Source organism: Phodopus roborovskii, unplaced genomic scaffold (genome assembly GCF_943737965.1).
Source record: "Phodopus roborovskii unplaced genomic scaffold, PHOROB, whole genome shotgun sequence".
Lineage (NCBI taxonomy): Eukaryota > Metazoa > Chordata > Mammalia > Rodentia > Cricetidae > Phodopus > Phodopus roborovskii.
Genome location: NW_026126434.1, coordinates 6,664,600 through 6,681,713, shown reverse-complemented (window position 1 = coordinate 6,681,713; position 17,114 = coordinate 6,664,600). Strand labels below are relative to the sequence as shown.

The 17,114-nt window shown below is 38.3% G+C and overlaps 1 protein-coding gene across 5 annotated transcripts in view; it reads right to left on the bottom strand.

The window, feature by feature from the left end:
- Ccdc138 (coiled-coil domain containing 138) overlaps window positions 1–17,114 on the bottom strand; it is a 54,475-nt gene that overhangs the window by 28,252 nt on the left and 9,109 nt on the right. For 4 of the 5 annotated variants that reach the window (XM_051186718.1, XM_051186714.1, XM_051186715.1 and 1 more), the window contains 6 exons: window positions 14,932–15,113; window positions 12,104–12,262; window positions 7,972–8,091; window positions 6,661–6,738; window positions 6,032–6,139; window positions 595–756 (listed from right to left, as the gene is read on the bottom strand). In XM_051186718.1, the coding sequence (XP_051042675.1) occupies window positions 595–756; window positions 6,032–6,139; window positions 6,661–6,738; window positions 7,972–8,091; window positions 12,104–12,262; window positions 14,932–15,113 (809 nt within the window). The remainder of the gene's footprint in view (window positions 1–594; window positions 757–6,031; window positions 6,140–6,660; window positions 6,739–7,971; window positions 8,092–12,103; window positions 12,263–14,931; window positions 15,114–17,114) is intronic. The other variant, XM_051186713.1, reaches the window with a different exon arrangement.

The following is a 17,114-nucleotide window of genomic DNA, read 5'->3' as shown; positions in this document are numbered from 1 at the left end:
AAGGATTTGTAAAAAATGGAAAGGGGAGAGGGGAGACCTGCCTCTGAGGACAGGAGCATGGGGGGGGGTGAGAAAAGAGAAGGACAGAGGGAGGGAGGGAGAGAAAGGGGAGAGAGAACATAGTGAATGTGCACAGGTGGTGCTCTTAGTGGCTGCAGCTGAGACATATCCTGTCAGAACCCCAAGGGCAGGCAGTACAGATACCTGAATGCTAACACATAGTGGGAGAAGAGAACTGACTCCAGAGAGTTGTCTTCTGATCTCTATATATGTGCAGTGGTGTGTATACCTCCCCCATTAAATAAATAGATGTGACTTTTATTTATTTATATAAATATATTTGTATATTTAAATATATATATATTTATATAAATATATAAATAAAATACCATGTATTTCAAATTAATAATAAAACAAAACCTTTGGGGCTGGAGACACGACTTAATGGTTAAATGAACCTACTGCTGACAACCTTCTGTAAGTCCAATTCCAGGGGATCCAACACCCTCTTCTGGTCTCCACAGGCACCAGGCACACAGGTGGCACAAAATACTTACACAGATAAAATACAAATAAGTAAATCTCAAAACCAACCTTTACACACTTCTCTTGAATGTCACTTCTCTGGGAAGGTTTGAGTGATGGTTTTTCACTGTCCACACCAGGTTCTTCAGGCTCCACTTTGCTAAGATGGTGGTCTGATATCCAGTCCATGAAAACAATTAACAGTTCATACACTTGTCCATTGAGTGCTGTCTGTTGATCAAATATTAAATCAAACATGACTGCAGTTAAAAACCCCATAAATACTAAAAAGAAAGCCTTAAATTGGTGGTTATAGAATAATTTACCTAAGTTATTTTTAGAAAAGTGTTTAGGTGTTTACCTAAAATGAATTCCAAATCAAATATTGGCAATGTTTTATACTAAAAACATTAAATGCCTGCTTAGATAAATAAATTCATCATAATAAGGGAAATAAAAACATACTTTATTGCTATAATAAAAAATTTTCAGTGGCTATATTATAGTGGCCCCAGGTATATAACCCCATCCCAGTACTAGAGAAGATGAAGCAAGAAGATGAGTTTGAGGCCAAATTTGGTTACATACACTCTATCTAGAAAACAAGAAAAAAAAATTTTTTTTTGAAATAGGTTTTTTTTTTTTTTTTTTTTTTTTTTTGTATAACAGCCCTGGTTGTCCTAGAATTGACTTCATAAATAAGGTTGGCCTTGAACTCACAGAGATCTGCCTGTCTCTCTGCCTGTTGAGTGCTGGGATTAAAGGTGTGTGCCACCACACTCAGCTGAAAAAAAAATTGTAATAAAAGTTTGATAACACAAAACTGTAAAATTTAAATTCAACAGCATGGACCAGCCTGTCTTAAAAAAAGGTCTAACAATTCAAACTCTATGATTCCCTAAACTAAAGAATTTCTACTGTGAGATTTCATACATTAAAACCCAAGCAGCTGGGCACACCTGTGAGGGATTCTCTTGAGTGGACCATTTGAGGTTGGAAGACCCACCCTAAGTCTGGGCCACACCTGCTGGCAGGGAAAATAAAAGTACATGGGACAAGGAAGGGAAGCTTTGCTCTTTGCCCGCTTGCCCTCACTCTCTTGGCAAGTTCATCTATCCTTCCTCCTTCTTATAGATTCCAATGTAGACTGAAGACCAGCAGTTCTCTAGGACTCCAGCACAAGATCAGTACACAGAACAACTATTAGCTCCTCAGCCTTCCCATCAGGAGAGAGCCATTATTGGACTACTTGGATCACAGCCTATAAGTCATCTAATACACCCCTTCATATAATATATGAATGTGAATATACTGTCTCTCCCTCCCTTTTTCCTTCCCTCCGTCCCCCATCCCCTCTCTCCCTATCATCTATCTGCTCTGTTGCTTTAGAAAACCCTGACTAGGAGTCGCTCTCAGTTTACAGAACAAGTTCAAGGTCTGTCTAGGCTACACAAGGGAGATTCTACCTCAAAATATAAAAACAAGCCAGGCAGTGGTGGCGAATGCCTTTGACCCAGCACTCTGGAGTCAGAGGCAAGTAAATCTCTGAGTTTGAGGCCAGTGTTGTCTACAGAGTGAGTTTGAAGATGACCAGTGTCACAGAGAGAAACCTTGTCTGAAAAAAAAACAAAAATAATAAACAAAATTAAAAAAAAACAGCAAAAAACAGATTCCTTCCTGTTACACTCCAGGAATACAAACAGAAAATACTCCAAAAACTATTCTGAATCAATTTAACAATGTGGTCTGCCCTATCTTTGACTACTTTTACTTAACATCTTTCAACTATAAGCCTTAGCTTTACAAAGAAATGTCTCTATTTGATAAGCAGAGCTTGTAGAACTCCCAAGTTTCAAAGAACTGTTTCAGAATAACTGATAGATGTCTTTGCCCTAATAAAATTCCCTAACTTTGCTTTAATCTCCAGTTATGCCAAAAGCTGGCCTGTGCATGTATCTTGGAGTACAATCTTAATATTTCCAAATAAAAATTCCTGTCTCTATATGTTTGTTTTCCCAGTTTTTGTCTGTGTGGTATGAATGTGTGTATGAGCGTGTTTTCACATGGCATGGGAATATATGCATATGGAGGTCTGAAGTTGAGATCATGAGTCACAGATATGCTGGTCTCCTTAGACAGCTTGATCAGGGGAACCCCACTCCTCATTAGTAGGAAACTGCAGGCAGTCAGGCTAACTGATGAAGACTTTTATGCCTTTAAAGGGCATTTTTTCAGGGGATCAGGACTCTGGTCCTGTCATGCTTGCATGAATACACTGCAGACACCTTCCCCTCTGAGCCATCTCTCCAGCCCTTGTCTCTGTGTTTTGCTTGACAACAATACCTTCAAACACAATTTTGGTCTAATTCACAATTCTTTACAATAATTCATTGTTAAATTGGGAAGTATGATAGACTTAGTTATCTTTTTTAAATGTGCAAAGACAGGCAAGGGTTGTGATTCAGCTGGAAATCTGTCTGTGGTCTAAATCACAGGAAATTCAGTCTCCAGGACTGCGGAAGGCAGGTGTGATAGGCCATGTCTATCATCCCAGAATTCAGGAAGTGGACGCAGGAGAATCAGAAGTTCAAGGTCATTCTCAGTTACAGAGTGAGTTCAAAGTCAGCCTAGGCTAACTGTGACCCCACTGCAAAATAAATAAAGTAAAATATACAAAACTAAGCCAGGTGCAGTGGTTCATCCCTGTAATACCAACATTCATGAGTTGGAGGCAGAAGGACTCATTTAAGTTTCAGCCAAACTGGGCTACATAGAGAGCTCCTGCCTCAAAGGGAGGAGACAAAAACAGAGATACAAGTGTGACTTAAAATATATATAAGAGGGTGGAGAGTCACAAGAACAAAAATCAAGCAATTGTTTTCAATGGTGAATAGCTGCCACATTTTTTGAAACAAGAATAATTTTAATGTTTATTTACTTTTCATACATGTATGAGGGTGTGCTTGTGTAGAGGTCAGAGAACAACTTTGGGAAGTCAGTTTTCTCCTATAGTGGATTCTGAGAACCATTCAGAGTGTCAATCTTGGTTGGCAAGAACATTTGCCTACTGAGCCAAGAATAATTTTTTTAGAGATGTATTTATTTATTATGTATACAGTGGTCTGCTCGAATGTATGCCTGCACACAAGAAGAGAGCACCAGATCTCATTACAGATGGTTGTGAGCCATCATGTGGTTACTGGGAATTGACCTCAGGACCTCTGGAAGAGCAATTAATGTTTTTTTAACCTCTGAGCCATCTCTCCAGCCGCTACAAGAATAACTTTAAAATATTTATTTTCTTATTTATATAAACTTCATGTTTTTCTTCAAGTAAAAACTACTTTTAAACTTCAATAATCTTGGTCTCTAGCTACAATTTTTTTGAATATTTACTTGTTTACATTTTATATATATATATTAGTGTTTTGCATATATATATATATATCACATGTGTCCAATGTCTCCAGAGATCAGAAGAAGGTATTGGATTTCCTGCAACTAGAGTTACTGACAATTGTGAGCCACTATGTCGATGCTGGGAATTCAACTGAACCCAAGTCCTCTGAAAGAATAGCCAGTGCTCTTAACCACTGAGCCATCTCTCCAAGCAAGTACCTTTTTCCGATTTACATAAAGAACTATAAAATGTATCAAAAAGATTAAAGTCTACAATAAGATACAATTATACATTCATTTTAAGGATTAAATTGAAAAAGATTAAAATTGTCCAATGCTAGAAAGTTTGTTATATAAACAGAACTTTCAGACTGCACTAGAAATATGAAATAGTAAAATCATTGGAAAAGGGACATTTTCTTAAAAATACACATCTAACTTGTAACTCAGAAATTCTGGTTCTAGTATACAGTGAAGCATGCAAACATGTCCACAAAATCCTTGTATGTGAATATCTGTAGCACTTTTATTCCTAAGATACAAAAACTAAAAACAACACAAGTGTCTATCCACAGAATGGATAAGGGAACTGTGAAAAATCCATACAATGGGAATACTACTGACACACTACTAATACAACCAACATGATCTTGAGAAAACAAAAGCCTTAACCAAGCTAGACTATACTATGCAATTCTAATTCTATTGGATAACATTATAAAATAGGCCAAACATGCTAGGATGATAGAACTCAAGTCAATAACTGCTTCTGGAGGGCAAAAATGAATAAGGAAGGGCAGAGAAGAACATTTGAGTGCTGTATATGTTTGTACATGGCATGAGAAAAAGCACTTACCAAAACTGATCAGATTCACAGGAGAAAAAATCCAATATGTTGTTATATGTGATTTGTACTTCAAGTTTTAAAAAAAATTATGGATTAACAGAGCTCATTCAGAGATAGTATTATGAACTTAACAGCAACTGTTCCACCAAAATGCAATGTTGGGAGGCAAGACTTTGAGAAGTGAAAGTAACTAGATCGTAAATGTTCTGACTCAGTCAATGATAAATAACCAATGAGTTAACCATTGATGAACTCATAATTTGATGACATTATTGGAAGAAGGTGGACTTGGAAGTGGGGCCTAGTTGGAGAAATGTCACTGGAAGGATATACCTTGTTCCATCCCTTCCTCTGCTTCACTCCCAGTCCTTCAGGCCCTGCCCTAGTTTGCTTTCTCTTATTGTGATGAACACTAAGACCAAAGCAGCTTGTGGAGGAAAGAATTTATTTGGCTCCCACAACCTGATCACAGTTCATCATAAAATGAAGTCAAGAAAGGACTCAAGACAGGAACCTTGATGAGCAACTGTAGCAGAAACCATAGAGAAGTGCTGTTTACTGCCTTGCTTCCCATGGCCTATTCAGCTTGGTTTCTTATACCATCCAAAACCACCTGCCTCAGGTGGCACCCCACAGTAGAATAGACCCTCCCACATCAAACAGCAATTAAGAAAATGCCTACAGGTAATGTGACAAGAGAAATTCCCCTATTAAGAGTCTCTTTATCCAGATGATTTTAACTTGTGTCAAGCTGACAAAAAAACAAAAACAGAACAAACAACGAACAAAACTAACAGGACACAAAACAGGGAGCCAGATTACCATGGTTGAGATTCCTGAAGCTGTGAACTAAAATCTGTTGAGCAAACCAAGTAAGTTAATAAAGTAAGCTCATAGATGGGTTGTGGTTTTGATAGAAAAATAACTTTACTAACAACAGGTAACCTTAAAGGGCCCTATGGCTTGTCAGTGTCTGTCACTGTACCTAAAGCAATGCAGTAATATTTTATTTTTGAAAAAAAAAAGTGTTTTGTTTGCAACCCAGGTGTTGCAAGAATAAACCCATTCTTGTACTTTTTTCAATTCTGCTTGATCTGGCTTACTGAGTCGGTGGAGAAACCTGTTATCACAATACAGAAAATATATTAAGATGCTTCTGTAAAATAATTAAGATGAATTCTTTTCAAACAAAATGTGTTTTTCTTAAAATAGAAAGAAAAACTTATTAAAGCCTAAAAGAAAAATTCAATCATATCATACCTTGAAAGGTTTTGAAACTGGTACTTTTTCTTGTTTTAAACTTTTCATTTCCTGAACACCATGGGAATCTCCTTTCAGTCTCTGTATTGTCATAAACTCGTACTTCCTCTGCCAACAGCACAGTCATGAATTAAGGAACAATCTTATAAAAAGTAAGTAAGTCATATACAAACTCAAGACAGAGCTAAAGGGATGGTTTAGCAGTTAAGAGGACTGGCTGCTCTTCCAGAGGTCTAGATTTCAATTCCTAAGAACCACATGGTGGCTCACAGCCATCTCTAACTTCAGCTCCAGGGGACACAATGCCCTCTTCTGACTTCCATGGGCACTGGGCAATGCACATGGTGCACAGATACACATGCAGACAAAACAGTCCTACCTGTAAAATGATTAACTCATTTAAAAATTATGGTGGGGATTAGAGAGGTGTCTCAGCAGATAAGAGAAGGTACTCCTCATGGAAGACCAGAAATTACTTGGGTAGCTCAAGGTTGCTTGCAATTCCAACTCCAAGAGCTCCAATAACCTCTTCAGGTCTCTGTGGGCAACTGCACACACACAGCATATAGTCACGCATACACACACATATACCCTAAAAAAAAATTATAAAACAAACGCTCATGAAAAACCTGTAGGTTATCCAAACGAGCTTGAACTCTTTTTGCCTGAATCTCCATCTTCCTGTTTTCTTCACTTACTTCATTTAACTAAGGAAAGGGAAAATTACATATTTCAATAGACATTTTAAACTATTTTGATACAAAGAATTTCTCAGGTGCTATCAGTTATTACCAGATACTTAACCAAGCAATGTAACTAAACAGCCAAAATTTCCCATTTCACTCTAAAACATTAACAGTATCTACTAAATTTTACATTTTATGAAAAAATTTGCAAAACTGTGATGGCTAGTGTTGACTGTCAGCAATCTCTAATTATTCACAAGGCAGGTCCCCATGTGCCTTGTGGCACACCTTTGAGGGATTATCTTGATTAGGTTAAATGGGGTGAAAGACCTATAAACAGGGTGGTACTATTGTGAGAGTTTGGGTCCTAGATGACATAAAAAGCACAAGCTAGCTGGGCACAGGCATTCATTGCTCCCTACTTCTTGATTCATGTGGCAGGAGCCTTCTCAAGTTCCTGCCACATGACTTTCCCACCTTGAGGGACCTTATCCTTGAACTGTGAGGCAAGTCACATCTTCCTCACTTCGGCTGCCTTTGTTGGTTATTTTATTACAGCAATAGAAAAAAATAAATTTTTTATGTCAATGTGATACATGCTGAAGTCATTTGAGAGGAGGAAGCCTCAACTGAGAAAAATGTCTCCATAACATCAGACTGTAGGCAGGCCTGTAGAGCATTTTCTAGGGCATTTCTGATTGATGGGGGAGGGCACAGACCATTGTGGGTGGTGCCACCCTGGCCTGGTGGTTCCGGGTTCTATAAGAAAGCAGGCTGAGTGAGCTATAAGGAGCAAGCCAGTAAGTAGCACTCCTCCATGGCCTCTGCATCAGCTCCTGCCTCCAAGATCCTGCCCTGTATGAGTTCCTGTACTGACTTCTTCAATGGTGAACAGCATTACTTTGACTTATTTGCCGTATGGTGGAGGAGCACATGGGTGGAGGTCAGAGGGCAACTTGTGAGAGTTAGTTTTCATCCCACATGTGGGTGTTAGGAATGGATCTCAGGTCTTTGGGTTTAGAAGCAAGCACCTTCAACACAGCCATGCCACCTGTCTTATAGTACACATTTTAAGGAAGTTCTCAATCTTATTTTTTCAACTATTTGTCAAAATAGATGAAAAAGAAGCAAGAATTTAAATATTTTATCTATGTTTACAAGAATCTTATTATAAAGCTAACAAATTTAATAAAATAAATTTTTCAAATATAAGTTTTAAATCTTAGCATCTAATAAATATGAAGTAGGTCTTACCTGTTTTCTTAAGTTATCATTCAGCTCTCTCAGGGCATCAAATGAAGACCTCATTCTCTTGCTCTCTTTATTCTTTTCCTTAAGAGTTTCTGTTAAGTGTTCAACTTCTGTGTTATGTTGCTAAGAGAGGGGAAAATCTGATCTAAATAGCAGCTTAGGGCCCAACATGCCCAAGACATTAAAAAATTAAAAGCATTAAAAAATAAAGCCAGGCAGTGGTGGCACTTGAGAGGCAGAGGCAGGTGGATCTCTATGAGTTCCAGACCTGCCTAGTTTACTGAGCAAATTCTAGGACACAGCCTCCAAAACTACAGAGAAACCCTGCCTTGAAAAATAAAAATAAAAAAATAAAAAACAAAAATTAAATGCCATAGAACATAAACTAACTAAAAAACAGAAATTCTTCATCATGAAAATTCTAATCAATGTATTTAAGCATAGGTAAAAGATATTTGTACGTGTGTATGTGCGCATACATACACACATATGTATGTATGTGTGTGTGTAATGATACATTATTTGATTTATTAAAGCTTGCTTGAGGACTCAGAAAGCAAAGTCAGCCATAAACCATAGACGCCAGGCACACACCTTTAATCCCAGCAGCCAGAAGCTTGGAGGTGGTGGTACATACCTTTAATCCTGGGACTCAGGATTAAGAGGTAGGTGGATCTCTCTGAGTTCAAGGCCACCCAGGGAAATACAAAATTGAATCAGTCTAAAAGAGCAACAGCTCATGCCTTTAAGCCCATCAATAGAGAGGCATATAAGATGTGAGCAAGGAGTCAGTATCAGGTGTTCATTCAATGAGAATAGGCATTCATTCTCCAGCCATGCTGAGGAGAGGCAGCAGGATTAGCCCATTCAGCCTGAGACAGTGGTAAGAGCTAGTGGCCCGCTACTTTGCTTTCCTGAACTTCAGCTTGAAGTTTGAACCCCAATATCAGTCTCTGGGTCTTTTATTTTTCATGTTACATGTGTCTATCAAGAGTAACTCTAACCAAGAAAGTAAAAGGCTTGTATAATAAATATTTTTTTTCAAGTATTTTTACTCTAGACAGAACATCCAAACATTACTGTTTTTTAAAAATATTTATTTAAATATTTATTATACAGTATTCTATCTGAATGTATCCCTACAGGTCAGAAGACGGGAGCAGATTTCATTACAGATGGTTGTGAGCCACCATGTGGTTGCTGGGAATTGAACCCAGGACCTCTGGAATAGCAGTCAATGCTCTTAACCTCTGAGCCATCTCTCCAGCCCCGTATAATAAATATTTTAAGCCATTGAAGAAAGAAATGGAAGATATCAGAGGATGGAAAGATCACCAATGCTCATGGATCAACAGGTTTAATATTATGAAAATGGCCATTCTACCAAAAACAATCTACAGATTAGACACAATCAGAAATCCTCACCAAAATTCCAACACAATTCTTCACAGAAATTAAAAACAAAAAAACTTTCATCTTCATACAGAAATGCAAATACTCAGCATAGCTAAAACAACCCTGAATAATAAAACTGCTGACTTCAAGTTATACTACAGAGCTATTATAATAAAAAGCAGCATGGCTGAGATACACTTAAAGAATTGTATATCAACACCCTTGGCCATCAGGGAAATGCAAATCAAAATGACTCTGAGATAGCATCTTACTCCTGTCAGAATGGCTAAGATCAAAAACACTAATGACAGTTTATGCTGGAGAGGATGTGGAATAAGGAGAACATTCTTCCACTGCTGGTGGGAATGCAAATTTGTACAACCACTTTGGAAATCGATATGGCAGTTTTTCAGAAAATTGGGAATCAATCTACCTCAAGATCCAGCTATACCAATCTTGGGAATACACTTGCTCAACTATGTTCAAAGCAGTATTATTCATAATAACCAGAACCTAGACACAATTTAGATGCCCCTCAACCTAAGAGTGGATAAAGAAACTGTGGTACATTTACACAATAGAGCATTACTCAGCTGTAAAAAAAAAAAAAAACAATGACATCATGAAATTTTCAGGCAAATGGATGGAACTAGAAAAAAAAGTCATCCTGCATAAGGTAACCCAGACCCAGACAGGCAAACACAGTATTGACTCACTCATAAGTGAATATTAGGTGTAAAGATTAACCAGACTACAATCCACAACCCCAGAGAGGTTAGGTAACAATGAGGGTCCAAGGAGGGATGCATGGATCTCTCTGGGAGGAGGAAACAAAAGAAATCTCCTGATAAACTGGGGTGGGGGTGGGGTGGGGATGAGCAGAGTGTAGGAGGGGATGGGAACATGAGGGCTCAGGTTGGATGGAGGGATAGAGTAATGAAAGAGATGTCTCGATAGGGGGACCATTTTAAAGTTAGAGAGAAACCTTGTGTCAGGGAAACTCCCAGGAATCCATAACAATGATGCCAGCTAAGACTCCTAGCAATAGTGGAGAGGATACCTCAACTGGCCTTCTCCTGTAATCAGATTGGCAATTACCCTATTTGTCATGAGAGAGCCTTTACCCAGTAACTGATGGAAGCAGATGCAGAGATCCACAACCAAGCACTGGGTCAAGCTCCAAAAGTCCTGTTGAAGAGAGGGAAGAGGGATATACCTGCCAGGGGGGCATCAAAGTCATGATGAGGGAACCTACAGAGATAGCTGACCTGAGCTCATGGGAGCTCTCCAACTCTGGACCAATAGCTAGGGAGTGTGCATGGGACCAACCTCTGCATGTGTGTGACAGTTGTGTAGCTTGGTTTGTTCATAAGGCTCCTAGCAGTGAGATCTGGACCTGTGCCTGGTGCTTAAGCTGGCTTTTGGGAACCTAGGCAGCTTGTTCCTGCCTCAACTTGATGTGCTGCTATACTTTGTTGCTGCCCATGAGAGGCTGCCCTTTTCTGAAAGGAAATGGAGGAGGAGTGGGTGGAAGGTGTTAGAGGGGAGGTGGGGATGGGAACAGGAGGAGAGGGGGGAGGGGAAACTCTGATCGTGATGTAAAATAAATGAAAATTTCTAACTATTAAAAAAAAAGAAGATGGAACTCATGCCTGACACTGCTAAGGTGGCCAAGACCCTGGGATAGGCCATGGACTTAGAAGAAAATCAAATACTATTGTTCTGCTAAAGGAATGTAGCAATAAAATGATTCCTAATGACATTCTGCTATACTCATAGATCAGTGTCTTGCTCAACCATCATTAGAGAAGCTTCTTCTTGCAGGAGACAGGAACTAATTAATGAGAGCCACAAATGTGCTGAGAGTGGGAGACCTTGGAATACTCAGTCCTAAATAGAATGTCTTTATCAAATCTCTCCCTTCAGAGTCAGGGCCCTATGTAGAAAGGGAGGCAGAAAGATTGTAAGAGCCAGTGGGGATGGAAGACATTTAAAAAAAAAAAAAAAAAAAAAAGGTGCCTTCCAGATACAAGGCTGACGAACATATGAACTTACAGAGTCTGTGGTAGCATGTACAGGACTTGTGTAGATCCAAATCAGATGGGATCCTAACACAGAGAGGGTAAATGGACTTGAGCCCCAATCCTTAACCCAGAAGCTATCTTTGTCAACCAGCCACAATGGAAAAAATTGGTTTTCTCCTATGGAGTCTCACTGAATATTCAAACCACACTTAAGGGCAGGCCCCACGATCAACAATAGATGGCCAACACAAAATGACATTTTTAAGAGTCTTTTTTTTTTTTTTTTTTTTTTTTTTTTTGGTCTCATAACACTTTGGGCATGTTTTATCTTACTGGTCTTTTGCTTATACAGTATGGTTTCTGGATTTGTGTTTTTATGGGTTGTGTGTGTTTGTGTGTCTCTTCCTGTGTTTGCTTTCCTCATTCACTTTCTTTGTTTTTTGTTTGTTTATATTGGCCTGTTTGTCTCCTAAAGAGAGAAGGACATGGAGTTGGATGGATGGGGAGAAGGGAGGACCAGGGGAGAGATGAGGGAGGGAAAACTATGACCAGAATACACTGTATGAAAAATATTTTAAATTAAAAAATAAAGAAAATGAGGTATGTATGAGTGGGTCCAAATAGAAGGAAGGTGAAATAAGTAAATATGGCAATAATATCGTAATCAATGAAGCTGAGAAAAGAAATTGCTCTGCAATGGAACTCTGTGTAATTACCTCCTTTAAAATCTGAAATCTTGTCAGAACCTCTTCTTCAACACCTTTAATCTTGCTCAAGGCAGTTTCATGTCTGAAGAGCAGCTGTTCCCGTTCTGCTAAAAACTGTTCTCGTTGTTGAAGTTCTTCAGCAAATTTCTGCTGTGAAGCAGTTTCACACTACCAAAATACACAGTTTCAATGGTTTTCCTTAATTAGTTCACAAATTCTGCAAATTGTGCTTTAACCCACCAACACTATTTTGATCAAATATGTTTTTGCCAGTGTAAAATAGCATGGTCACTCTGGAACACAATCTGGCATTTCCTCAAAAATTGTTAAACACAGTAACCATCTGACTCCAGCATTCCAACAGAAATAAAAGTGTATATTCGTACAAAACTTAAAACACAAATGCTCACAGCAACATAATCACAATAGCCTAAAATGTAAACAACCTATAACCAGGTAGTTTTAACTATTGACTTGACACAACCTAGAATTACCTGGGAAGTATGTCTTAATATGGAATTACCAAGATCAGGTTGGCCTGTGAGTATGCCCATCGAGGACTGTCTTGCCCAGCCCACTGTGAGCCCACTGGGAGGGCTCCTAAGCTGTATAAGATAGAACGAAATGCTAGACAAGTAACATGTATTTATCTGCTCTTGACTGTGGATATGACATAACTAATTGCTTTTTAGTTCCAGCTGCCTTGCCTTCCCTGCTGTCATGAACTATAACCTGGGATTGCAAGCCAATAAACCATTCCTTCCCCTGTGCTGATTTTTTGCCAGAGTATTTTATCACAGCTACAGAAATGAAACTAGGACACAACCCAATTGGCCAGCAATTAATGAATAAAGAAGGAAAATGTGATATATAAGAATAGTATTTAGCAATAAAGAGCATGTACTGATACATGATTAGACAGGAATGAGCTTTAAAAATATGCTAAGTGAAAGGATACAGGCACAAATTACTACATAGTATAGGATAGCATGTGTAAAATATCCAGAATGGACAAATCTAAAGAGACAGGAAATAGATTAGTGGCTGCCTCTGGGGGATGATGAAGTATTCTAAAATAGGTTGGGATGATATGTAACTCTATAAGTATATTAAAGATAATAACACATTTAAAACTTTATGAGTTTAAAATGCAGTTTTCTAGCTCAGACCCAACAGCCAGCTATGCTGGCTAGCTTTTCTCTCAATCTGATATAAACCAAGAGTCCTCTGGGAAGAGAGAAACTCAATTCAGAAAAAATATCTCCATCAGACTGACCTTTAAGCAAGTCTGTGGGGGCATTTCCTGATGAATTGATGTAGGAGGACCCAGGCCACTACCGGCAATGCTGAACTGGACAGTTGATCCTGAGTTGTTAAGAAAGCAGGCTGATAAACAAAATGTCGTGGAATATTATTTCAAGGTGTGTTACATTTGTTTATACTGTGGAACGTTTGTTTAATTATGTAAAGATGTGTTACTTTTGTTTATGCTGCATTTGTTTGACTCTGTGAAGCTGTGATTCTTTTCCTATCTAAAACAACTGATGGTCTAATTACTGAACGGCCAATAGCGAGGCAAGAGAAAGGATAGATGAGGCTGACAGGCAGAGAGAATAGGAGAAATCTGAGAGGAGAAAAAAAAATTTTTTTAAATTTAAAAAAGGAAAAGAACAAGAAGAGAAAGCAAACACCCAAAACTAAACACCAAGTCGAACTAGAATCCAGATGCAGAGAGAACAAGACCAGGTTGCAGAAACACACAGAGACAGCTGACCTGAACAAGGAGGAGCTAATGGGTCCCCAGACTGATATCTGGGAATCCAGCATGGGACTGACTCAGACTGAACATGGGTCTCAGCTAGAAGGCCTGGGCAGTCTAAGGGACCTCAGAGAGTGGAACCAGGATGTATTCCTGGTGCACAAAAGGACCTTGTGGACACATCCTCCATGGAGGGATACTCCCTTAACCTAGAGACAGGAGGGATGTCCTAGTCCCTACTTCAGATGACTTGACAGATTTACATGACCCCACCTGGATGGCATAGCCCTACATGTGGAGTAAGGATGGGGGGATGGGAGGGGATGGTGATCAGGGTGCATTATGACGGGGGAGAGAGGGTAAGAGGAAGGGAGGGAGGGGGAACTGGGATCGACATGTATAATAATAATAATAATAATAATAATAATAAAGAAGAGAAGGATGTCAGGGACCAGCCACCCAGCCACATAGCCAACCATGGAGTAAAGCCCAGAGGCAAAAGGGAGATGGGATAATTTAAATTAAGAAAAGCTAACAAGAAACAAGCCAAACTAAGGCCGGACATTTATCAATAAGAATAGGTCTCTCTGTGTGTGCATTTCTTTGAGAGTTGGGTGGTGGGCCCCTAAAAGAGTAAAAACAACAAAAAACAGCCAACAACACATATACCCTTTAGATATAAACCCCATAGATAAGATAAATGCTTATGTTTAGAGCTGAATTTTGACAAGAGACTTCTTACACATAGGTACTTAAAATAATGAATTTATAATGTCTTCAAATAACACACTTTATATCAGTACTTTTTGTTTTCTATCTTAAGGATGGGCCAGTCTGAAAGCAAACATAAGAAAACCTAAAATGTAAGGAAGTATCTCCCAGTAAACCTACCACTGCTTTGAATTTTCTCTTAGTCACTATATTTCCCATTCAACAATCCTACAAATTAAACCTGCCCCTTCTGACTTGCCTGGACTTGTGTATGTATAATTCAAATTAAATTCCTTATATTGAAGTTTTGTAAGTAGTCTTACAATATAAACATTTCTGAATTCTCAATTCAGCATCTGGTTTTTACCTGCAGCTTCAGATGGATGTGAAACAATTCATCATATATTTGATTTATTTGATGTGGAAGTAAACTCTGCTTATTTGACACTTTGGATTTTGGATAAATGACATGTTTCAGAGGAGAGTCAACAGAATCACTGCAGTGTTCAATATGGAGTCTTGATGAGGCTATGTTAGTCGGCAGGGCATCTGCAAAAGTTTTAAATTTTCTCAGAGAAATCTTCTGAGACAGTTGCTTTACTTTTGGTTTTTCAAGCCTCCTGAGTGCTGGGATTAAAGGTGTGCACCACCACCGCCCGACGAGACAGTTGCTTTAAATAAAACTTACAGTATTATTTAAAAGTCTGGAAAGAATGATATGGCAAAAATGATAAAATGTAAGATAATATTTGGATAAAGTCCATAAATTAATTATTTGTACTTCATGCAACATTCCTGGTAAACCTGAAATTGTTTCAAACTTAACTGTAATGTGGATGAAAACACTCATGCATTAACTAGCCCAGGCCAAAATATGGAAAGCTACCTCACAAACTCCTAATCATGTTTCCCTCTGTGCCTTAAAACCAAATTAACCACCAACTTAATTAATAGGCCCAATCACTGCCTTTACTTTTCAATTTCCTCTACCTACATTCTAAAAGTTCTTCTTTTGTCTATATTAGACTTTATTTGCCTGTAGTTAACACAATTTCTAAAACTTCTTCCTTTAAATACTAACATGTTCTCTGAAATCTATCCATGCTGACTGCAGAGTCAGCCTTACAAGTCTTTACTACTGTATCCTATTTTATAAATACATGACAACACTCTCCCAGACAGGCATTTAAGGCATTAGTTCTATAGACTTTACACATTCATACATATGGCTCTGCCACACATGTTCAGTCATTTTTCTGTGAAAAAAAACATACATACATAAATAATACATATATACATAATAACAAAATTGCTGGCTTTTAGGATCTATGTGTAGGTTTAACTTTACTAGTGATATTATTTTCTAAAGTGATTAAAATAGTCTGAACTGTATGGTTAAGTTTTACTTGCTTCCTATCCCTACCAACTTTGTATATACCAGAATGTTCTTTCTGCTAATAGAATATAAAATGCTCTTTTGCAAAAAACAAACCCCAAGGCTGGAGAGATGGCTCAGCTAAAGGCACTTGTTGCTTTTGCAAAGGATCCAGGTTCAGATGATTATAAACCACAACCATCCATAATTCTAGGTCCAGGGAAACCAATGCCCTCTTCTGACCTCCACATGGTGCAATACATACATGTAAAACATTTACACATAATTTTTTTTTAAAAAAAAGTGAACCCTTATATATACTGCTTGTGACATATGCAAACTAGTCCAGCCTCTATGAAATATCAGTTTATGCCCCTCAAAACACTACAACTATATCTACCATATGACAGTCATATCACTTTTGGTGAAGAACTCTAAGTCAATGTACCACACAGATACATGTGCATACTTGTTTGCTGCAGCACTATTCCCAAAATCCAAGTGATAGAACTAACCTATCTATCCTTCAACAAAAGAATAACTAAAGAAAATGTAATAGACCATATACATGTATGCATTCTCTCTCTCTCTCTTTCTTTCTCTCTCTCTCTCTCTCTCTCTCTCTCACACACACACACACACACAGGATTTTATTCATCTATAAAGAACAAAATTATATCATTTGTAGAAAAATGGATTCAATTGGATATTATATTAAATGAATTGAGTCAGTATCAAAGACAAATATGGCATCTTTTCTCCTGTTTACATGTAAACTCATAAACTCATAAAATCAGATCTACCAGGATGGCTTAACAGTTGAGAGTTCTTGCTGCTTTTTCAAAGGGCCAGATTTTGGGTTCCCTGCATCCCAGTGGTAGACTGCTTACAACTATCTGTAACTCCATCTATGACACACTCCTCTGGCCTCTGATGGCACCTGCACACACATGTTTACATGTACACACATTCTCTCTTTAAAAAAAAAAAAGCACATATGATGACATAAGTAGTAGGCATCTTAATCCTGACATCTTTTTTTTAAGAGGTAGAGGTAGGCAAATCTCTGTGGGTTCAAGGCCAGACTGGTCTACAGAAGTTTCAGGACAGCCAGGGCAACATAGAGAGATCCTGTCTCAAAACAAAACAGAAACATAAAGTCATGTATATATTTA